We start from the raw sequence: 24933 nt of genomic DNA on the forward strand, positions 1-24933 counted from the left end.
CATAAATATATATAAATATAAATTTTAAGTTTTATTTTTAAATGAATATCTATTAGATTACATTATAAATCATAAAAATAATTACGAAGATAATCTTAATTTGGTTTATTTTGGTTTAGGCTAATACCGAAAAGACCAGCAGAACTTAGTCATAGATTTACAGGTTTTTAAAAATATTATATACATGATATCAAAGACGTATATTAGTTATACGTCCTTGATGATATATACGTGGTCAACAAAATGAATTTACTCTTTTATTATTTAGGGGATGGGGAATAATAATAAGATTTTTAGACTATTTTTTTAAAGCACTAAGGAGAATTTATCTAAATGAATAAGATGGCTAAAATCAACATAATTAGATATTAATTTAGTGTTTATTGATATAAGATATTGTCTGACTCGATATTTGCAAATTTCCGTATGAATGGGGGTCTCATTGAGGAAGGTCTGATCTGGATCCTGCTTATTGTTAAGTGAGAATCTCATACCCCTACCTCCAGCTTCTCATTGCCATAATAGCACGTCATTTCCTGTGTCCCATCAGACTTTGTTTCCTGTTTTCACGCTTAATTATTTGACTTTCATGTGTCACGCATAAAAAAAATCTGACAATCCAGCGTCAAGCTTAGATCCCAATGAGACCCATGCACGTGAATGAAGTATTTACAATTTTGTGTAAACATCTATATTTGTGGGTGATTAATTATGGATCTGCTCCAGGAGTAACTGAGTAATAACATAAGAACTGTTCACTCTTGTATGGAAATTTGTCCGCCATTACGTACAATAACGCAGGTTCCCATAAACTTTGACAGCACAATTAAAAAAAAATACGATTATTGTTTGTCGTCATGACTCATAAGGTTATTCAGAGTAGATCTATGGTGATTCAGAGACAAAATTCGGCTAAATACCAAAAGTGTAAATATGTTTATGCTTTCAAGTTTGATATTTTGCTGACTTTTCCATCTTTTGTTTCTCATTTACTCTTGTAAATTATCGAGTAACATAATTAATTTATAGAAGAATTGGATAAAGATATTTATTTTTTGTAGGTCCATGCTAGAATATTTGTTCAGCAGATAATGGCATAAACTTATAATCAGTATGGCTGAAGGAAAAGGTATGAAATTGAAATGAATGCATTAATATTATTGCTAACTTGTACAAGCTAATAGATATCAAACAATCATAAAAGAGGTATCTTTACTACAGGTATCTTTACACTAAATCCATTGGATGTTGGATGTGTACGGATTGATTGTTTAGTCTTAGATGCATGATTTTTTTTTATTAGTTGTTAGTGGCTTTAAACTAGATGTCAGATAACTGCGAGTACTCTCAGATCTGTTCCTAGTGTCTTTTTGTTGTTGGGATGTACAAGTACCCGGCCACATCCACTTGTATTTTTGTCCATCTGATGAGTTAAGCCTTTTTCAACTGATTTTTATAGTTCTTTCTAAATATGTTGTACTGTTATACCACTGTCCCAGGTTAGGGGGAGGGTTGGGATCCCACTAACATGTTTAACCCCGCCACATTATTTATTTATGTGCCGGTCCCAAGTCAGGAGCCTGTAATTCAGTAGTTGTCGTTTGTTTAGGTGTTACATATTTGTTTTTCGTTCATTATTTTATATAAATAAGGCTGTTAGTTTTGTCGTTTGATTTGTTTTACATTGTCATATTGGGGCCTTTTATAGCTGACTATGTGGTATGGACTTTGCTCATTTTTGAAGGCCGTACAGTGACCTATATTTGTTAATGTCTGTATCATTTTGGTGTTTTATGGACAGTTGTCTCATTGGCAATCATACCACATCTTCTTTTTTATATATACATTGTACATTTCAACCTTTAAATTGCCCTATATATGCTGGGACTGTTAATATTATACTAATTGGACTGGAAACTGATTCGTCTGTTGAGATTTCATTGTCCCGATTGATGATTATTGATTTTTTGTTTTGATTGACAGCTTTTTGTATCATGTAGTTAGTATAATAGTCCCAGAAATATGTATATTAAAAAGAAACTCAGGCCACAATTGATTTATTCAAAACTGAACGATTCAAAATTTTTAGTTAAAATTATCAAATTTATTTAGAAAAAGAGGTGGTCTATTATTTATGTTTAATATATATTTATATATAATATTTTAGGTGTTGAATATTTGTTGGAACAACTGGACAACTTATCACCTCCAAAACTCAAACATTCCAATGAGCAGGAAGTAGATAGATCTACAGGAAAAATAGGTTAATATGCATGATATGTATTTTCTCAAATATATGCTACAGGTATATCTTCAACGGTTGACCATAAAAGTACAGAAATTGTGTGATCTGGATTTTTTCTGTCTGGCAGTAACACTTTGATGATGCTGTGTCTTTATGGCTGTCATTATAAAAGTACTAAACTACATTTAGTTGCCTCTTGCTGGGAAAATTTCTAGCTCTCTGCATACTGCAGAACATTGCATAATTTCAGAAGGATTCATATAGATATAGGAAGATGTGGTATGAGTGCCAATGAGACAACTCTCCATCCAAATAACAATTTATAAAAGTAAACCATTATAGGTCAATGTATGGCTTTCAACAAGGAGCCTTGGCTCACACTGAGCAACAAGCTATAAAGGGCCCCAAAATTACTAGTGTAAAAACCATTCAAACGGGAAAACCAATGGTCTAATCTATATAAAAAAAACGAGAAACACATATAAATTACATTAACAAACAACAACTACTGTACATCAGATTCCTGACTTGGGACCAGTGCAAACATTTGCAAGTCTTCAACAAATAATGAATTCAGAATGCTAAATGTGGTTCATGTACATGGTATAATATAATATTATATTATTTGTCAAATTATTTGAAAAATAGAAATGTAGATTGTCTGACACATTTTTGCATGAATAAAAGTATTAAGTAACATAGCATTTACAAATTTCTGTTTTGAGATAATGAAATAATTCTGAGACAAAAGATTGTAATGTATGACAAATTCAATAAATGAATTAAATAGTTTTAGATTTTTTTTACATTTTTTTACTATCTGCTGCAGATAAATCCCTAGAGGAGCTGATGAAAGATTTCACTGGTCAGCTTGATAGTCTACCACCACCAAAACCAGCATCTAAACCTGTTGAGGGAGATCTTCAAATTAAAGGTAGAACTACAAAATGTAGATATAACATCATTTTTGTCTAGCCTGTGACGAAAGTCACACTATGCAAGAGATAGGGATTACTATCTGGCAGCAGCATAAAATATTTGAATCAAACTTTTTATTTCAGAAGATAGAAGACCTGGAGTCTTCATACCTTGTATGCAGATATCTTATGATATGAAATTTACATCAGTCATTTGTTACTTGTCCTTGACCTCACTTTCATGGTTTGGTGACTGAATAAAACAAATTTTTTTTTGTCATGTGAATTTCTCACATATATATGTCTGTTAGGGAGCTACCATTTGATTTTTATGGGGGGGAGGGGGCTAGGATGAAATTTGAAAAAAATAGGCAGGACAGGAATTTTGAGTAAAAAAAAAGGCAGGATGAGACACTTGCAAAAAAAAAAAGTCAGGATGACAATTTAGGCAAAAAAAGTCAGGATAAACTAAAAAAAAAAGGCAGGACCAAATAGAGTGAAAAATAAAAAGGCAGGACAGAGATTACAACTAAAAAAAAATGCAGGACAAAATTTTTCATCCTAGCCCCCCCATAAAAATCATATGGTAGCTCCCTTAGACAGAATTTTTGTGACTGTGACCACATTATCATGGATATTTATAAATGTTTGGTTTATTTGATACTTGTAGTGAAATCTTGACCTTTACACTGAAATGCAGTCAACTTTAGCGTTTGATAGTTCATTGATAACATTCTGGCGTATCACAAACTAACAACTTGTAACGTCTCATTTCATTGGCCGAAAGATTCAAATACAACAACATTTGTAGTTTGCACGTGAATTGACACAGGTGACTGACTATGGAATGTACTATGTTACTACGAATGTAAAAACAAGAATTTGACAATGTATAGTTTACAAATCTTTGGTCAAAAGAATCAAATAAATGTTTTGTGTATTTCAAATTGTTGTGTCGAAATATTATACTGCAGCAACATTATTATCGTGTAAATAACTATGATGTACCGCATTATGAAACATATAAGGATAAAATAAAATACATGTGCCGCTTTTAGTGTTTTCATGCTATAAAACGAAGATACAGAAATTTACACAGGAGCTAAGCGTTTGGTTTAAGAATTTACGTATCATAAACGGGGCAAACTGTCCTCGAAATATAGAAACAAAACAAACAATAATCGTATCATTTGTGCACGTCTGCACGTGAATGAAGAAGTAGTATGCAATATACTATCATGATCACCACGAAATTCAAATGAATTCAGTGAAGGCATTCTGGTGTAAAAAGGATTGAAATGTTACATCGGCGAAGATTTTTTCTTTTGTATGTGTGGAACTAAAAAAAACAAACTTATCTTAGTTTATAAGGAACAATATAAATGTACTGTTTTCGATTTAAATTGGCTAAAAACCTCTCCTTTAATTTAATACTGTAAGAAGGTGATATGCATAACATTGTTGAACTATCCGCCAAAGTGACGTGAAGTATGCATGTGTATTTAAAATGAAATACAAAATCATACATGTAAGATAAACTGATTAACGAAATATTAAGAAATTATTAATAAGTATGACTGAATGCATGTACTAGAAGGGGGTCAACCTTTTTATCAATACATTTAAAGAATAAACACGCTTTTAAAAACATTAAGTATAGTATCGCTGGAGTTTATAAAGTATAATTTTCTCTAAACAAAGTATGGTCGGTTTCATGTTCTGAATTTACTTAGAATTTCAGGATTTTTTTCTCAAAATTAAGTAAACTGAATTACAAAAAAAATCACATTATTCTAAGTCGAATACTTAAAACTTGCGAAATATATAAAAAGGCAGGATGAGCAACTTAAAATTGAGAAAGGAAATGGTGAATATGTCAAAGCGACAACCACCCGACCATAGAGCAAACAACAGCCGAAGGCAACCAATGGGTCTTCAATGTAGCGAGAATTCCCGCACCCGTAGGTGTCCTTCAGCTGGCCCCTAAAATATGCATAATAGTACAGTGATAATGGACGTCATACTAAACTCCGAATTATACACAAGAAACCAAAATTTAAAATCATACAAGACTAACAAAGGCCAGAGGCTCCTGACTTGGGACAGGCGCAAAATTGCGGCGGGGTTAAACATGTTTATGAGATCTCAACCCTCCCCCTATACCTCTAGCCAATGTAGAAAAAAACTTGTCTGACTTACAATTCATGTAAACAAAAAAAAAACGGACAAACTAATAAAAACTAAAATTGCAGGACTAAATAGACTAAAAATAAAAAGACAGGACAGAGAATACAACTTAGAAAAAAGAACTAACTGTTTCATTAAAGTCCACCCTCCCATCAAAATAAAATGGTAGATCTCTTAATCCAGAAACAACTGAGAGGAGACAGTTGAATTAAATATTTAGATGTGAAACCTTAAAATTTTAAAGTTTAAAATTTTACTAGTGCACAAAATTATAAATTCAATGAATTTTACATGCACATACATGTATCATTGAAAAGTTAGAATTGCTATGGGATAATCAAGAACACAATAATGTACGTGAATACTACGATGGAGGTTATAACAACCTTGACCAGCTACGTGAATACTGATCAGTCCATTCAACTTAAAGTACGCGTGTTCTATTTTTGCAGGTGTGAGGGTGAAGGTTTGAATTGGCCAATGAAAACGATCGTTCCTTTACGAGTTAATCTAATAAAGTTTGTTTGACTGATTACGTCGCACTACCTTTCGCTAAGCTTGGCCGCATATCAGTGTAAGACTTTCAACATAATATATTCATTTATATGTAGTCTCCATTCTTTTGTTGAATTATATTTTTTGTTGTTGACAAAAAATCATGTAGTTCTGTAACTATTATATTATTTTTGTATCAATTAATATGGAATTCCCATATCAAAATATTCAATTTTCAATTACTACACACTTATGGGATAGATTGTCACCACAATTACATACAGATTAAGTATGGATCAGTTTTAAATTTAATAGTTAATATCAATAAAAAAAAACTACTGCAAGATCATTCTATAGATATTCATAAATTTAAGATAATGTTAGATAATATATGACTAACTATTTGTTACAGAACTTCCAGGACTTGAGAACTTACTGAACAGAGTGGCAGAAAACTTAGAAGGAACATCTATATGTTCTGGGGATCAGACAACAGATAGTAAAGGAGAAGCTGCTGAAGGAGGGAGAAAAGGAATAGGTTTGTAATCATTCATATATTGAAACATAACTTTAATGAGACAGAAATCTGATAGCTCGTCATGGTTAGTACAAATTAATGTCCAAAGGTCAGGGTAAAATGTTCAAAGATGAATAGGTGCCTTATATCAAGTCTTAAGCAATTTAAATTGTAGAAAAAAACCATTTAAAAATGTATTTCTAAAAGAAATATAAAAAAGATAAGAAGATGTGATATGATTGTTTATGACTTTCTACCAGACCACATAAATTAGAAGTTGATTAAGCAAAAATAAACAGGTCTTGTTATTAAGAGTCTAAGATTGATTGAAAATAGCTGGGTGCCTTCTACCTGTAAAATGATAGAAAAGATACTAAATGGATTCAAATTTGAGATAACTAAGATAAAATCTCTTTGATGATCATTTAAAACAAAGTGATGTCCAAGTGGATAAACTATCATTCACTATTGGGCAAAGAAAACATTCTTTTGTATTTTTTGCTGTTAAAATATATAACACAATTCATGTTTTCCTTATATTATTATCTACCAACTTTTTACCTTGGAGTTTATGAATGATTTCTTTATAGTGAGACATTGGAGTTATCTCCCCATCTACTACTTTTGTGAAACTTGAATAAACTGAAGTTTTTAAATGAAAAAGAGTTTATTTTGTTAAATCTTATTGCAGATACCATTGAAGATATGTTAAAGACTTTAAATAAAAACATTAAATCTGGTGATTGGTTGAAAGAGAATACTGCTGAGAGATGGGTCCAAGAAAATCCAAAGCTAGCAGAGGACTATAAAAAGGCTGCACAACACTCTCCCAACAGCTGATGATAAAGACATCATAGTTTTATTTATTCCAGCATTCTGTATTTATGAGAAATAAATAAAAAAAAAGTATCAATACATTTTCCTGCTATGAATGTAATAATATTTCTGTTAGAAGCTTTTATTCTAGATTTGGACCTTTTGCCTTGCATGTTATGTAATGTACTTGACCATGAGCAACTGGATCTGTTTTACATATAGTGTATTACATCAAATGAAATGAGGCCACTAGTTTTTAGTCCCCTTCTGAGGAGATCAAACAGGACTTTAGGTTTGCACTCTGTCTGTCTGTCTGTCTGTCTGTCTGTCTGTCTGTCTGTCTGTCCATCTGTCATTTCAGCAAATCAGTTTTCCACACATTTCTTTATGCTTGTAGATATTGATTTGATATTTAGTGTATTGTTTTATCATGACAAGTTACAGATCAACGTCAAATTTTGTTCTGGTCTAATGATTTTGTGCAGAGTTATGGTCCTTAGACTTTAAAAAATCTCTCAAATGATCAGTTTTCTGCATTTTCTTTCGTCATGCTTGAAGACATTTTTTTTGAAAATTGGTATATATTTATGTCATGACAAGTTCAGATCAAGTTTGAATTTTGTTCCAGGCTGATGAATTTGTGCAGAGTTATGGTCCTTTGACTTAAGAAAATTCACTTAAATAATCAGTTTTCACTCACTTACCAAAAAGGTTTTCATTGTGGCTTGTGGCTGATATTTTACGATATCAATGTGTAGAAAACCCAATAATCTATACATAGCTGGATTAGTGAAAGATGTGTAATTCAAAGTAAGTACATGTATTAATTATTTTGAAACTGATTTGTGACTAGAATATATTAATAAGGCAAAATTAATCATGGATATCCTTTTCTATGATATAGATGTTGTTGTTTTTGACAAATAAAGGTCAACAAAACAGAAATGAACATATCTACAAAAGTTACTCAATAAGGTGTACTAAAGTCGCCTGGTCGACCTAAGCACTTCCTGTTTAGACCCTTTAAAAACTTGTTTATACTTGTTTTGTATAATTGACTTTTGGAACTATTGGTCAGAAGTATACCCGATGAAGCCAAGGTAAATCTAGACAAACTGTGTTTTGCACTCGAATATCATATATATGTCAAAAATAATTTGGTTCATTACTAATTGATGCTTGCACAAAGTCTAATAGAATTCATCATTGCTTTTAAGGATGTTTGCTTGTTATGTTTCGGAATTTTTGTCAGATTTTCGGAATCCTCTGGTTTTATCCATTTGAATGCTTTAAAATGTTTTGCCCATTGACCCCCATTTTTCTTTTAATAAATTTTTTGCATGTATAATTATAAGCCATTTGTAAAAGTCTTTAAAAATCTTATTTATTTTTTAATAGTTTTTGAGAACTCAAACTTGTCAATGATAAAGCTATGAAAAATCAAGAGAGAACATTTTCCCAGCCAAAATTTCAATGGCTAATATCTCGAAAACAAGCACATTGACCTCTATATATTTTTTGCTTTTTTGATTCCTTAATTATAAATCCGCTATCAATATATACTAGTTTTATGAAAAGCTCTTTATTTTGAAACTGAGTAGTGAACTTCCTTAAGTTACAATAACGACTTAATTGTGCATTTAGGTTCTTCATTATGACATCTTTTAATGGGCAAACATCTTTGTTAACAGACATGATCAAATTTGTTATAAGTTCAACAAAATAACAATTTAAATATTTATTTTGGAGCACAATATTTGAAGCGCCCTGTTTGGCACATGATACTGGTAAATTCTGTTAATGAGATCTTTCCATCTCCAGTATTGTCAGCCTCTTCAATCATTTCTTGTATGATTTTATTGGAAAAGTTTAAGTTTACACTCTCACATATTTGTTTAAGATCAGCTAATGTCAGAAAACCATTTTCCTCTGTGTCCATTATTTTGAAAGCCTGCAAGAAAAATACATTTGCACTTTAAATATAATTTAAAAAATGTGTAATGTGCAGGTACTAGTATACTGCATCGTATTTTCCCTTGTTGTTTTGTCAATGAGCATGTGTTACGTATGGCTAGGACTAAAAGATCTTCTATTTTAATTGATCTCTTGCTACTATGCGTGCATTTATTATTGCGATTTTGTCATTTTAAACTTAAATGCCATTTTAATTTTGACGATTTTGTGAAAAATCATGTTTAATTCATATAAAATATTTCAAAATGCGAGTTGGAATTAATGCGTTTACAACTCTGTCGCATTTTTCGCAATGATAAAAACTTCGCATTAATTTCTGATTATTATGGTAATATTTTGTTTCCAATAGGATTTTGTCTTTTGTAATTTGATATGTTAAATGGATAGGTTAGTATTGGTACTGATTGATTGTTGTATGCTTTACGTCTAGAGGCACATTTTTCCGGCATATTCAGGACAATATTGCTATAAACCTAATCTTACCTGAAGTATTTCATCATACGGATCAGGACCTTCTCCTTGACTCTTTACAATGAAATCTAGGAAGTTTATAAATGTCACTCTATCTTTAGGTGGACCTGCTAATTCACCTATGAAATATATTCATTTATATATATAAATTTTTTTAATATCCCATCAATAAAATAGTGGTTTTTTTTTAAAATGTGTCATAAAGTCTGTTCTTGGACACAATAATGAACATTTATCAAACTTTAAAATGCTTATTGAAATTTTCTGTAATTAACCATGCTACAGAGAACAGACAATTATGGGGTTGTTTGTTCTTTTGAAATTACTGTATTGTCTGAGTAGGACACTAAAAGCTGAAAAAATGCTTAAATTAAAAAAAAAAATATGGAAAGAAAACAAGTATTTTGCAATATTGAATTAGAGTTATCTTCCTTTGTCCAAATGTGTAGGTGAACAGATTCATGTGACGATCTGTACTGGCCAAGAATTTTCACTGTTTGATTGGAAGTGTTCTGATGGCAGCATAAATGTTTATTCTAATAAGACAATTTATATATAGAGACAGTTGTCCGCTAGATTGTACATCAATCTCTAACCACATGTTCTATATCTATTATATATTCCTTGTTTCCTATAGACCTATTTAGTAACTGTATTAAATACATACTTATCATTTCATCAAACACTACTTTGGTTGCTCTAAATCCAAGCATCTTTGCTATTCTTTTGACATCTCTTGCATTTATATATCTGTTAAAATATTACATTAATGTATATAATAATTTATACTATTCTGCATCATACTTTTCAATCTATTCTCACAACTTAGGCCTCTTGTATACTAATAAATAGTAATCTTATACCGGCGTCACACATCAGCGTATAGCTCCGACGTATGCCGGGCGTTTTAAACTATGATGTACGCTGCCAATACGCTAGTAATTTTGGATACATTCAACCTGTCAATCATATCTGTAACGTGTCCAAAACGGGCTTTAAGTGTGTATTGGGCGTACGAGAAGCGTACCTAAGCGTTTATCGGGCGTTCAAAAAACGTATGGTTGCGTATGCCTGGCGTTTGTCTAACTTAGATTAAATGTACGCTACGAGGTGAAAAAGTTTCTTGAACGTGTTTGAGACGCGCCCTGGTCGTATCTTGGAAGTTCTATTATGGGGTGTTTGTTACAAACACACCCGCATACGTTTTAGTTAAAGTCGAACGATCTCGAAGCGTATACAACGTGCCCTAAACGTGTCTCAAACTTATCTGTAGCGCGTTTAACGCGCTTGTAGCGTATGTATAACGTGTGTTTAGCGTACAGGTATACGCTAGACACACACTTGAGCTGGATGAACATTTTTATCAGCATAAAAATTTCCTCTAGTTGTAGCGTTCACCAAGCGTTTACCTTTGTATTTCGACGTACTTCAAACTTATACAACGCGCGTTTAACGATTACCTAGCGTTCCTCTGGCGTGCAACTAGCGTATACCGACTTTGCCAATTTTCTCTGTACGTTTGGTGCACGCCGGTCTATACGCCAATGTGTGACGCCGGCATTACATCAAACTCGATTTATTTTGGTCATCTTGATTCAAGTTATTTGTCTTTTATTACACTCTTTGTACTGATCCTGTTATTTAGTTAATCTTATTTACCAGAAATGTTTATAACGCATGGATTTTTTTTTAATATATAATACGCTTATGAGTTTATTTTTAAAAGGTCTGTATTTTTAGTATGTATGGATATATCTGTATTTAGAGGGTTCGAGTTCCCAATCTAGACGAAGTTTTCTCAGTTGTGTCTGAGATTACTATAATTACACATAACAGTCTCAGGTTGTGTTTTGTAGACTGTTGTACGTTTTTGATCGTTTTTGGTTGTTTGCCAAGACGTTGTGGGTTTTTCTTTGACTTGTGAGTTTGGACATCCCTTTGCTTTGGGGATAGTAATGGGGACACCTTCATGACGAATAACGATAAAATGTCTTGCCAAATGACGTAAACGGTAATGTTTGGAACATAACGATCAAATGTACACTTTCTAAAATAGAAGATAAAAAAATCGACTGATTTTGACGAATCATATTAATTTTTCAAAAAATAACGGTAACGATAATTATTTGAGACTTCTGATCATGACGAATCAAGAAAAAATATTAACCAATTTGACGCTAACGGTATCAGAAATTGACCGTGTGACGCCTGACGGTAAAGGGCATTCCTAACCTCCCTTTGGTAGATCTCTTATTTGACTCTGTACCCCTGTCAAGCTCTGTATCTTCAAATGTTTAGTAGATAAGGTGCTTATGAATGAAACAGTGTTTGACATTGACAGCACACTCTTTTAAAGTACAAACACTTAAATATATAACTTTGATGAGACTTGGTATTATGATAGGCACATCGATATGTCATGTAATTGAGTTGAACTAGTTACATGTGAGTACTTCTCATTTTTATCTTGAAATGGAGACAAAGATAGGTATAAAACATAAATTTGTGAATCATTTGAAGCCTTTAGCTGTATGAAAGTAAATAAGTAATTATGGTATGACTACCAATAAGTTAAACGATCAAAAGAGTCGCTTGAAAAACTAGTATGTAAACAACTATAAGTCATCGTACAGCCTTCAACAGTGAGCAAAACCCACAGTGATTTAAAAAGGGTCTCAAAGGGTCCGGGGACACGAAATCAGACACACGGTTCAAAAATTTACATCGAAGGCAGTCATTAAAGTTTCAGACTCTGCCATATCATGCTAATACCATTTGGTTATTACTGGTATTTACGATAATAATACACGTATTTATATTTCCTATCTATGTAAATGTATACGTATGTCTCATTTTAAAAATTATAATTCGTCATCAAGTACTAAAAAATGGAAGTAAATATTATGACATACCCTTTGCTCTTCATGTCAAATAAATCAAAAGCTTTTTTGAGATCTTCAATTTCTGACCACGACAAAACCTTCAATATATGTTCAGGAATTGTTGAATTATCTTCTGGTTTGAATATGAATGTTTCCACCATTTGCTTAAGTTCTGGGTTATCTCTCCGAATCAAAATTCCCATTTTCTCTTCAAGTTTTCTTCTGATTAATGCTGATTCTTCCCTAAAATGTCTTCGCTGTTTCTTCAGTGCGAAAAATTCTTCATCGTCTGTTATTTTTTTAATGGCCTGTTTAGCTTCATTTACACCAGCATTTAATTCTACTCCCTTTGAAAGTCTTTGTCTCTCTAAATCATCTTTATTCTTTCTACATAACTTCTTATATTCATAAGTGCGCCATTCCTCCTTAAGTGAGTCTGCTCGTTTCATTTTTTCTAATTCTCTGACCATCTTTTCTTTTGAAGATAATTCTGGTGTTGCTGGTTTTTTGGTAGCCATTGGAGGATCACTTGATGGAATAGCTACTATTTGTTCATTTTGAGTTCCACCAGTTGGTATTCCTATAGCAATATTATCACTTCCTGTTTCTGTTTCTGGCTGTTCACTACTAGAAGTTACTTGTCCTTCCATTGATGCTAAAATATATTGTAGTTTCTTAGAGCACAAAATTGACGTGTAAGCTGACTTTAAAAGAGATGATCACATTGATATTTTTCCTTGGCTCATGTATTTACAAATGTTCATATAAATGAAAGTACTTCAAATGTTCTATAAATTGTTTTAAAAAAACTTCTATAAATTGTTTTAAAAAAACTTCTATAAATTGTTTTAAAAAAACTTAATTAAGTTATTTAAAGTTACATAAACGGGCACAGTCTGATGGAAAGGTCCACATAGAGTCTGTATTCTGTTGTTCGGAAAACTGAATGTCTATACTTCATAAAAGCCCGTTTTTTTATCAAAATTTCGAATGGCTCTAATTAAAAATGGCACTAATTAGTTTCAAAACAACATTTAATCTTAATTAAGTCTTAATTTGGACTATTCAGAAGTACTCGGCTTCAACCCTAATATCAAAACGATATTTACTAATTGACTTTGATATTGCTAATTAAACTTTCAACAAATTATGTAGCATAATGGATTTTAGAAAAAGATTGTAACGCAATAAAGCACCTATATAATTTCACCTGTAGATATCTTTTGGTTGTTTGTGACGTTTGGGTTGATGTCTCATTGATATATACCATACGTCGTCTTTTATTCGTAGCAATCCCCAATAGCTAAATGACTTTGGAGAAATATCATGGATGTTTTTGAAATGTGACGGACTAAAGTTCGGACGATGAGTTAACCCCTTCAAATGACAAATTAATTGACTGTTATATAGGGTGTAATGAAATGACGGCGGACATTCGGACTGCCACTAGTGTAGTTATAAAATCAGAGACATATTTATGTAGCATGGGCGATACTGCACATTGAAACACAAATACAAAGGTTCCGTATAGAACATTAAATACAGATTGATTTTAAGAAAAAATACACACAAAGAGTGTTCATCTTTATAGCAACTGGTAGGTATTCGACGATATTTGTTATCCAATACCCATCACACATAGGAAATAAAGAAATGTTACTAACTAGTAAAAGGGTAAAATTAAACTGGCAATGCTATTGTGTTGACCCCCCCCCCCCCAAATCCACCCAAAAAAGAAAGAAAGAGAAATATATTGCCAATGTTTATGTGTTGCATCCTTGTCAACACACACTTACCTTTGAATATGTAAATTCACAGAAAATGTGCCATTAAAACTGGAATACATATATTTATTTATCAGATCCAATAAAGTGTATTAAATGCTACAGTTAAAAATCGATGTTCCAGTAGTCTATTATTGATTATCATATTTTATTCTTCTAACATTTCAATAATTGGCGAAATTAACTGAGAAGAATCAATGAAAACTCACAAAAGAATTACAAATTAAACATAATGTGAGATAAATTTATTTGCTAACTTAAGAATTTAAAGTCGTGCATTGAACTTAATCTATGTGTCAACATACTAAGACCTGCAAACGGGCACCGAGATCTAAATATTCATTTGACTCTAGTTGATAAATAAAATTGTGTATGTATTATGATAGAATTAACAAGTGTTAACAAGCCTACACAACAATTTTTATTAAATTGTAATGTTGAATTAACTTACTAGTTTATTGATGGATAAAATAACGACTATTTTTACTTTAACATCGGGCAAGATATATACTGAACAATAATATTTACTGAATGTCAAATCTGATAGAATCATGTAGTAGAAGAAATATTAACATAATTCATATATCAGTTAAAAGGCTAACAGTAACTTTGAGATGGAGAACTGCAATAAAACACTGTTTCTTATTTTGTAGTTTTTATGACGTATTGCAATTTCGTGCCATGAATAATACAACATATTTGATGTTTGTCATCCACATTTTTTTGTCAGAATTACATAAAATATTTATAACAATTTTATATTTTGAAACTTTCCTAATGATTATAAAAAGACAGGGGAGGTACCAAGTAGATAGTCTAAACTTCATAGTCAAAATAAAGCGTTATAGCCAAGGCACCACCTTAAAAACCCCAAGAATAATACAAAAAAAAAAAGAAAGACGAATAGGTATAGAAAAACAAGTCCACAGACCACTACATAGAAAACTAAAGACAGAAAAACATATTTAACACGTACATCAAAGAAAACAATCGGGAATGAGCGATGTCAAAATCTAGGAAAAGGTCAACTCTAAAAGTAGAAAATACATTATTAAGGCAGGTGAAGACAACAGCTGCTTTCTTTAGTTTTACGGTTGTTTTCTTCAAATTTATGAAAATGAATACACGCACAAAACTGTTGACATTTGAAATAATAAATAACATGTTTACAACAGTTTATAGATGAACTTTCATAGGAATATTGTGTTTCTATAATTATTTTCTTAAAATTTACCAAAATAACATACCTTGTTCCGCCATTTTTAAAGTAAGTAAAAAATCACTTGTATTTATCACTCGCACTTTTATTAAAAATCATGTAATCATTGAAAGGAAATCATCTGTAAAGATATGCAATTTTTAAAGATCTTTACACAAACAAAATTGACATAGGAGATTTAAACTGATTTGTTAGCTTGTTGAGAACTTTAACAATTTCCCCATTCAACTTTAAGTGTTGTACGTATACATTTCATTTCGAAATTAAAATGAATGTCCTGACTAGAATATTTGATTAAATAATTTAAATGCTTGAAGATTTTAAAGTTGGTTTATATAATGTACGAAAAGTTATATATCTGACTGGAAAAATATAAAAATAACAGCAGTTGTCAATCTTTAGTCTTATATGTTGTGTTTTTGGTAATGTTTTTGTCTTTTTGTCGTTCGTTTTTTTTTTTGGGCCATGGCGGTATTAGTTTTTTCAACATACTAGTTTTTATTGTCCCTTGGGGATCGCTTTCTTTTACACGATTATATATTTTCTGATTTAAAATACGTTTCAGTAAGAAGAGCATTTATGCTCTATGTTTATGATAGCAAACAGTTTATATAGGGGGTGGAGTTGTAAGGGTTTAGAAACAAATGATCACATATTCCCTATAATAGCTTATCTTAGCCTACAGTTTAGGTTTAATTTTTTGTATTTTTTTTCTATCCCCAGGAATATGAAGCTCTATAACGAACAAAACAACACTGCAACACTGCAACTTCAAAACAAAAATGCCATCTCATAAAAACATTTTATCTTCAAAACAACAATGCCATATCAAAACATATTTCATCTTCAAAAAAACAATTCCATATCATAAAAACATTTCATCATCAATACAACAATACCGTACCCAAAACACATTTATCGTATTATTTACACTTTGAAAGGGAGGGTAATATTTTTGTAAAAAATATTTATTATAAAATACATATTTTACATGGACCAAGAATATACGCTTTTGCATCCGTACCCATTTAAATTTTGGTTACGATAATAAAAAAAGGACCCTTTGGGAAAAACCAGAGTACTCTTTTTGTCAGAAAATACTGTCATTCATTTAAACATACTATCCACACTGATCTGTGTCCACACTTGTAATAACTGACAACACAATATTTTTGATTCAGGGAACCATAAATTTTATCTTTTTTTTTCTCGAAAAATGTGACCTTGTTATTCGACAGTTAATGTTGATTAATTTGACACAAGGTCAAAGGTATTAAACCTTTCACCCTGGTCAAAAATGGTAATAGATCTAGAAGCCACAAAAAGTGGAGAAAGTTTCAGAAAGATTAAAAAAAAAACCTTTTAAATATGACACCAAACGTGCACTTCTTTCTTTCAATTAGGATTTTACTTTTCTAACTTTTTAGTTTTGTGTATGTACGAACTTGTGTATATATGTTTTAACATGTAAACCGCTTAGAGTAATTGTAGTGTTGTATAATGCCCTATAAAATTGCCTTGTAATAATAATGATAATGAACATACATTGGCAATTTGCATTTACTGGATCGTCAAAATCTAAGTTCTTGATTGTATGCTTATATAGTACAGAAAGGGTAAATGATCTGTATAGATCTGTAAAATTAAAGCAGTTGATTGACAATTTAAGTTATGTCAATTAATTTTTAAATCTTTAAAATGTTGATCCCGTTTTTCAGCAACAGATTCACTATCTTGTATAGGTCTTAAGGAGGTAGACCTAAGTTAAAGGAAATAACTATAAAATCATCAGTGTACTTTTGTGTCAACCATAGATATATTCTAAGCTTCTAGGTTAATACATAGATTATTTCAAAACTGTTTCAGATAAAAGCTTAAAATACATCGATGAAACTTGACTTTTACAAACTTATAAATGGTTTGAAGAGTTATCTCCCTGAACCAAGGTAATTCCCCTTAAAATAATAGTCATAACAAAATAACAGTAAATTTGATCCTTTCAGGACAATAGCTCCATTATAATTTATCTTTTTTTACTTTTTACCGACTTTAATGAATTCGTTAAAGATAATATAGTTTTCTAGAAAATAGCCAAATACACAAAACATGGAAAATCTATTCATTTTAATTAAGGATTAATTAAAGCTTCTAAACATGCTAAAGCGAGTCGACTCGATTTCGGTTTAATATGGTGACGTACTTGTCGATCTGTTGTGTAACTTAATGTCTTGTTATAGTGGAGACAAGACACATTTAATAGGTGAAAACTGTCCCTGCATGGCAAACTATTATAGCGTTGCCTCCTTTGTGTTATAGTCGGCCACCTGAAAGATCACAGGTTACATAGAGAAAGAAGATCATTAACTAGTATTATATATGACTGTAAATATTTATAAAGCTCCACACCCGAAGCCAGGACTTGAGGTTGGGGTTCAAGGTGTTCGTACGTACCCCTCCCCCTTGAAAATGAATAAGCATTGTTAAAGTTGACGTTCAGTTTCAATTGTAAATGTGAAAGTTGAGTATGATTGTATCGCGACTCCATGCAACTCCCCATGGAAATTCTTGGCTACGGGCCTCGGCTCGACGTCTAGTCAGAATACCTTCGAGTCATTAAACTATACAGATTCGTTTATTATATTTTTTTTATTATAGTTTTCTATATATATCTTACATGTGCATAAGAAATAAAAACTAGTATATATTTGTTTAGGGGCCAGCTGAAGGACGCCTCCGGGTGCGGGAATTTCTCGCTATATTGAAGACCTGTTGGTGACCTTCTGCTGTTGTTTTTTTCTATGGTCGGGTTGTTATCTCTTTGGCACATTCCCCATTTCCATTCTCAATTTTATTATGGTTTTATAATATTTTGTACAATTATATACACAGAGAGCGCATGCTTTGTTATTGATCGGTTTGGTCCACAGTAACTCACCACTCTGTCTACATTGACTATTTTCAAAACTAAAGGTAGCATAGAGCTAGAACAAACTTATAACCATGGTTTTAAATACTATATACTTATAAAAGTCATATACAGTCTTTCATCAAACTAATTTCGAATAACTATCGACATTTATTTTTAATAACTATCGACATTTATTTTTAATAACTATCGACATTTATTTTTGATAACTATCGACCTTAACTTTTAATAACTATCGTCATTTTTTTAATAACTATCGTCATTTTTTTAATAACTATTATCATTTATTACCAATAACTATATCAGCATTCAGTTATTTGCTAATATTGTCCATAAAAGACAACCAAGAGTTCAAAATGGTGAAGTTGAAATCATCCCTTCGTAAATCTTACGGACGCCATCACGAGTTGGTTGACCGTTATGGAATTACCGTTTCACAAATGATATCGAATATGTCCCTTACGTCGTAACTACAATCCCCTTTCCTTTCATGAATGTGACCTACCAAATTAGATTATTTACCGAATTTGTTATTACATAAGCAACACGAAGGGTGCCACATGTGGAGCAGGATCTGCTTACCTTTCCGGAGCACATGAGATCACCCCTAGTTTTTGGTTGGGTTTGTGTAGCTTATTCTTTAGTTTTCTATGTTGTGTCATGTGTACTATTGTTTGTCTGTTTCTCTTTTTCATTTTTAGCCATGGCGTTGTCAGTTTATTTTTATATTTATGAGTTTGACTGTCCCTCTGGTATCTTTCGTCCCTCTTTTATAACTGTTACACTTACACTATTGGCAAAATTCACACCCTATGTTGTCATCCGGTATATAAACCCCGATTTGTCACACAAGATTTCACAAACAATCATCACAATGAAAGTTCAAATTACTTATCACCAGATATTTACAACAAAATGTGCCCTCAATAATTTACACTTCCAACTGTCACTTAACAATTTACACCTATATTTGGCACCCCCTAATTTGTTTTTTAAATATTGACCAACTTGAGGCAGTAATACAGAATAAATATACTGTATTTTATATAACATATTTACCACTATAATAGGTGAAAATTGTCCCTGCATAGCAAACTATTATAGCGTTGCCTCCTTTGTGTTAAATTTGGCCACCTGAAAGATCAAGGTTACACAGAGAAAGAAGATCATTAACTAGTATTATGTATGACTATAAATATTTATAAAGCTCCACACCCGAAGCCAGGACTTGAGGTTGGGGTTCAAGGTGTTCGTACGTACCATTCCCCCTTGAAAATGAATAAGCATTGTTAAAGTCGACGTTCAGTTTCAATTGTAAATGTGAAAGTTGAGTATGATTGTATCGCGACTCCATGCAGCTCCCCATTGAAATTTTTGGCTACGGGCCTCGGCTCGACGTCTAGTTAGAATACCATCGAATCAGTAAACTATACAGATTCGTTTATTATATTTTTATAAAGTTTTCTATATCTTACATGTGCATAAGAAATAAAGACATAGTTTTATAATATTTTGTACAATTATATACACAGAGAGCACATGCTGGTCCACAGTAACTCACCACTCTGTCTTCATTGACTATTTTTAAAACTACAGGTAGCAAAGACCTAGAACAAACTTATAACCGTGCTTTAAAATACTACCTCTAAAAGTCATACACAGACTTTCATCAAACTAATTTCGAATAACTATCGACATTTATTTTTAATAACTATCAGTATTTATTACCAATAACTATATCAGCATTCAGTTATTTGCTAATATTGTCCATAAAAGACAACCAAGAGTTCCAAATGGTGAAGTTGAAATCATCCCTTCGTAAATCTTACGGACGCCATCACGAGTTGGTTGACCGATATGGTATAACCGTTTCACAATTGATATCTGATATGTCCCTTACGTCGTAACTACAATCCCCTTCCCTTTCATGAATGTGACCTACCGAATTTGTTATCACATAAGCAACACGAAGGGTGCCACATGTGGAGCAGGATCTGCTTACCTTTCCAGAGCACATGAGATCACCCCTAGTTTTTGGTTGGGTTTGTGTAGCTTATTCTTTAGTTTTCTATGTTGTGTCATGTGTACTATTGTTTGTCTGTTTCTCTTTTTCATTTTTAGCCATGGCGTTGTCAGTTTATTTTTATATTTATGAGTTTGACTGTCCCTCTGGTATTTTTCGTCCCCATTTTATAACTGTTACACTTACACTATTGGCAAAATTCACACCCTATGTTGTCATCCGGTATATAAACCCCGATTTGTCACACAAGATTTCACCAAGATTCATCACAATGAAAGTTCAACTTACTTGTCACCAGATATTTAGAACAAAATGTGCCCCCAATAATTTACACCTACAACTATCACTTAACAATGTACACCTATATTTGGCACCCCTTAATTTGTTTTTTTAAATATTGACCAACTTGAGGCCGTAATACAGAATAAATATAGTGTATTTTATAGATATATTATCTATAATAATAGGTGAAAATTGTCCCTGCATAGCAAACTATTATAGCGTTGCCTCCTTTGTGTTATATTTGGCCACCTGAAAGATCAAGGTTACATAGAGAAAATACAACAGAATGTGCCCCCAATAATTTACACCTCCATCTGTCACTTAACAATTTACACCTATATTTGGCACCCCTAATTTGTTTTTTAAATATTGACCAACTTAAGGCCGTAATACAGAATAAATATACTGTATTTTATATAACATATTTACTATTATAATAGGTGAAAATTTTCCCTGCATAGCAAACTACTATAGCGTTGCCTCCTTTGTGTTATATTTGGCCACCTGAAAGATCAAGGTTACATAGAGAAAATACAACAGAATGTGCCCCCAATAATTTACACCTCCATCTGTCACTTAACAATTTACACCTATATTTGGCACCCCTAATTTGTTTTTTAAATATTGACCAACTTAAGGCCGTAATACAGAATAAATATACTGTATTTTATATAACATATTTACTATTATAATAGGTGAAAATTTTCCCTGCATAGCAAACTATTAAAGCGTTGCCTCCTTTGTGTTATAGTCTGCCACCTGAAAGATCAAGGTTACACAGAGAAAGAAGATCATTAACTAGTATTATATATGAATGTCAATATTTATAAAGCTCCACACCCGTAGCCAGGGCTTTGGGTTTGGGTTCAAGGTGTTCGTACGTACCCCTTAAAAATAAATAAGCATTACTAAAGTCGGCATTCAGTTAGAATTGTCAATGTAAAAGTTGAGTATGATTGTATCGCGACTCCAAGCAACTCTCCATTAAAATTTTTGGCTACGGGCCTCGGCTCGACGTCTAGTTAGTATACCATCGAATCAGTAAACTATACAGATTCGTTTATTATATTTTTATAAAGTTTTCTATATCGTACATGTGCATAAGAAATAAAGACATAGTTTTATAATATTTTGTACAATTATATACACAGAGAGCACATGCTTTGTTATTGATCGGTCTGCTCCACAGTAACTCACCACTCTGTCTTCATTGACTATTTTCAAAACTACAGGTAGCAAAGACCTAGAACACAAACTTATAACCGTGCTTTAAAATACTACCTCTAAAAGTCATACACAGACTTTCATCAAACTAATTTCGAATACCTATCGACATTTATTTTTAATGACTATCAGTATTTATTACCAATAACTATATCAGCATTCAGTTATTTGCTAATATTGTCCATAAAAGACAACCAAGAGTTCCAAATGGTGAAGTTGAAATCATCCCTTCGTAAATCTTACGGACGCCATCACGGGTTGGTTGACCGTTATGGAATAACCGTTTCACAACTGATATCTGATATGTCCCTTACGTCGTAACTACAATCCCCTTCCCTTTCATGAATGTGACCTACCGAATAAGACTATTTACCGAATTTGTTATCCCATAAGCAACACGAAGGGTTCCACATGTGGAGCAGGATCTGCTTACCTCTCCGGAGCACCTGAGATCACCCCTAGTTTTTGGTTGGGTTTGTTTTGCTTATTCTTTAGTTTTCTATGTTGTGTCATGTGTACTATTGTTTGTTTGTTTCTCTTTTTCATTTTAAGCCATGGCGTTGTCAGTTTATTTTTATATTTATGAGTTTTACTGTCCCTCTGGTATCTTTCGTCCCTCTTTTATAACTGTTACACTTACACTATTGGCAAAATTCACACCCTATGTTGTCATCCCGTATATTTACCCCGATTTGTCACACAAGATTTCCCCAAGATTCACCACAATGAAAGTTCAACTTACTTGTCACCAGATATTTAGAACAAAATGTGCCCCCAATAATTTACACCTCCAACTATCACTTAACAATGTACACTTATATTTGGCACCCCCTAATTTGTTTTTTTAAATATTTAACAACTTGAGGCCGTAATACAGAATAAATATAGTGTATTTTATATAAATATTATCTATAATAATAGGTGAAAATTGTCCCTGCATAGCAAACTATTATAGCGTTGCCTCCTTTGTGTTATATTTGGCCACATGAAAGATCAAAGTTACATAGAGAAAATACAACAAAATGTGCCCCCAATAATTTACACCTCCAACTATCACTTAACAATGTACACTTATATTTGGCACCCCCTCATTTTTTTGTTTTTAAATATTGATCAACTTGAGGCCGTAATACAGAATAAATATACTGTATTTAATATACCATATGTACTATTATAATAGGTGAAAATTGTCCCTGCATAGCAAACTATTATAGAGTTGCCTCCTTTGTGTTATATTTGGCCACCTGAAAGATCAAGGTTACACAGAGAAAGAAGATCTTTAACTAGTATTATGTATTGACCATCTTGAGGCCGTAATACAGAATAAATATAGTGTATTTTATATAAATATTATCTATAATAATAGGTGAAAATTGTACCTGCATAGCAAACTATTATAGCGTTGCCTCCTTTGTGTTATATTTAGCCACATGAAAGATCAAAGTTACATAGAGAAAATACAACAATATGTGCCCCCAATAATTTACACCTCCAACTATCACTTAACAATGTACACTTATAATTGGCACCCCCTAATTTGTTTTTTTTAAATATTGACCAACTTGAGGCCGTAATACAGAATAAATATACTGTATTTAATATACCATATTTACTATTATGATAGGTGAAAATTGTCCTTGCATAGCAAACTATTATAGAGTTGCCACCTTTGTGTTATATTTGGCCACCTGAAAGATCAAGGTTACACAGAGAAAGAAGATCATTAACTAGTATTATGTATTGACCAACTTGAGGCCGTAATACAGAATAAATATAGTGTATTTTATATAAATATTATCTATAATAATAGGTGAAAATTGTCCCTGCATAGCAAACTATTATAGCGTTGCCTCCTTTGTGTTATATTTGGCCACCTGAAAGATCAAGGTTACATAGAGAAAATACAACAAAATGTGCCCCCAATAATTTACACCTCCAACTGTCACTTAACAATTTACACCTATATTTGGCACCCCTAATTTGTTTTTTAAAAATTGACCAACTTGAGGCCGTAATACAGAATAAATATACTGTATTTTATATAACATATTTATTATTATAATAGGTGAAAATTGTCCCTGCATAGCAAACTATTATAGCGTTGCCTCCTTTGTGTTATAGTCGGCCACCTGAAAGATCAAGGTTACATAGAGAAAATACAACAAAATGTGCCCCCAATAATTTACACCTCCAACTGTCACTTAACAATTTACACCTATATTTGGCACCCCTAATTTGTTTTTTAAATATTGACCAACTTGAGGCCGTAATACAGAATAAATATACTGTATTTTATATAACATATTTATTATTATAATAGGTGAAAATTGTCCCTGCATAGCAAACTATTAAAGCGTTGCCTCCTTTGTGTTATAGTCGGCCACCTGAAAGATCAAGGTTACACAGAGAAAGAAGATCATTAACTAGTATTATGTATGACTGTCAATATTTTTAAAGCTCCACACCCGTAGCCAGGGCTTTGGGTTTGGGTTCAAGGTGTTCGTACGTACCCCCCTTAAAAATAAATAAGCATTATTAAAGTCGGCATTCAGTTAGAATTGTGAATGTAAAAGTTGAGTATGATTGTATCGCGACTCCATGCAACTCCCCATTGAAATGTTTGGCTACGGGCCTCGGCTCGACGTCTAGTTAGTATACCATCGAATCAGTAAACTATACAGATTCGTTTATTATATTTTTATAAAGTTTTCTATATCTTACATGTGCATAAGAAATAAAGGCATAGTTTTATAAGATTTTGTACAATTATATACACAGAGAGCACATGCTTTGTTATTGATCGGCCTGGTCCATAGTAACTCACCACTCTGTCTTCATTGACTATTTTCAAAACTACAGGTAGCAAAGACCTAGAACAAACTTATAACCGTGCTTTAAAATACTACCTCTAAAAGTCATACACAGACTTTCATCAAACTAATTTCGAACAACTATCGACATTTATTTTTAA

At 32.2% G+C, this 24933-nt stretch overlaps 2 protein-coding genes across 3 annotated transcripts; one reads left to right on the forward strand and one right to left on the reverse strand.

The window, feature by feature from the left end:
- Window positions 1-54: 54 nt before the first annotated feature.
- Window positions 55-7303, forward strand: LOC139490532 (uncharacterized). The gene is made up of 6 exons (XM_071277332.1): window positions 55-163; window positions 1062-1129; window positions 2168-2263; window positions 3075-3179; window positions 6257-6382; window positions 7053-7303. The coding sequence occupies exons 2-6, from the start codon at window positions 1114-1116 to the stop codon at window positions 7199-7201; spliced, it is 492 nt and encodes a 163-aa protein (XP_071133433.1). The 5' UTR covers window positions 55-163; window positions 1062-1113; the 3' UTR covers window positions 7202-7303.
- A 1599-nt stretch (window positions 7304-8902) lies between these two features.
- On the reverse strand, window positions 8903-15667 carry LOC139490533 (uncharacterized). Of its 2 annotated transcripts, none has more exons than XM_071277334.1 (5): window positions 15536-15667; window positions 12535-13159; window positions 10290-10372; window positions 9635-9741; window positions 8903-9128 (listed from the first exon to the last, which is right to left on the reverse strand). In XM_071277334.1, the coding sequence occupies exons 1-5, from the start codon at window positions 15546-15548 to the stop codon at window positions 8916-8918; spliced, it is 1041 nt and encodes a 346-aa protein (XP_071133435.1). In that variant the 5' UTR covers window positions 15549-15667; the 3' UTR covers window positions 8903-8915. The 2 variants fall into 2 exon arrangements, with proteins under 2 accessions (XP_071133435.1, XP_071133436.1); XM_071277335.1 differs by lacking the exon at window positions 15536-15667 and adding an exon at window positions 14301-14325.
- Between the last annotated feature and the right edge of the window lie 9266 nt (window positions 15668-24933).

This window comes from Mytilus edulis, chromosome 10, assembly GCF_963676685.1.
Source record: "Mytilus edulis chromosome 10, xbMytEdul2.2, whole genome shotgun sequence".
NCBI lineage: Eukaryota > Metazoa > Mollusca > Bivalvia > Mytilida > Mytilidae > Mytilus > Mytilus edulis.

What these genes read in the sequence shown, in the direction of transcription:
- LOC139490532 (XM_071277332.1), top strand. An exon ending in TAGATCTACAGGAAAAATAG is followed by an intron (nt 2,264 to 3,074) that starts GTTAATATGCAT and finishes TATCTGCTGCAG; the next exon opens with ATAAATCCCTAGAGGAGCTG. An exon ending in GGGAGATCTTCAAATTAAAG is followed by an intron (nt 3,180 to 6,256) that starts GTAGAACTACAA and finishes TATTTGTTACAG; the next exon opens with AACTTCCAGGACTTGAGAAC.
- LOC139490533 (XM_071277334.1), bottom strand. An exon ending in TTTGACATGAAGAGCAAAGG is followed by an intron (nt 10,373 to 12,534) that starts GTATGTCATAAT and finishes ATATTTTAACAG; the next exon opens with ATATATAAATGCAAGAGATG. An exon ending in AGTGTTTGATGAAATGATAA is followed by an intron (nt 9,742 to 10,289) that starts GTATGTATTTAA and finishes TATATTTCATAG; the next exon opens with GTGAATTAGCAGGTCCACCT.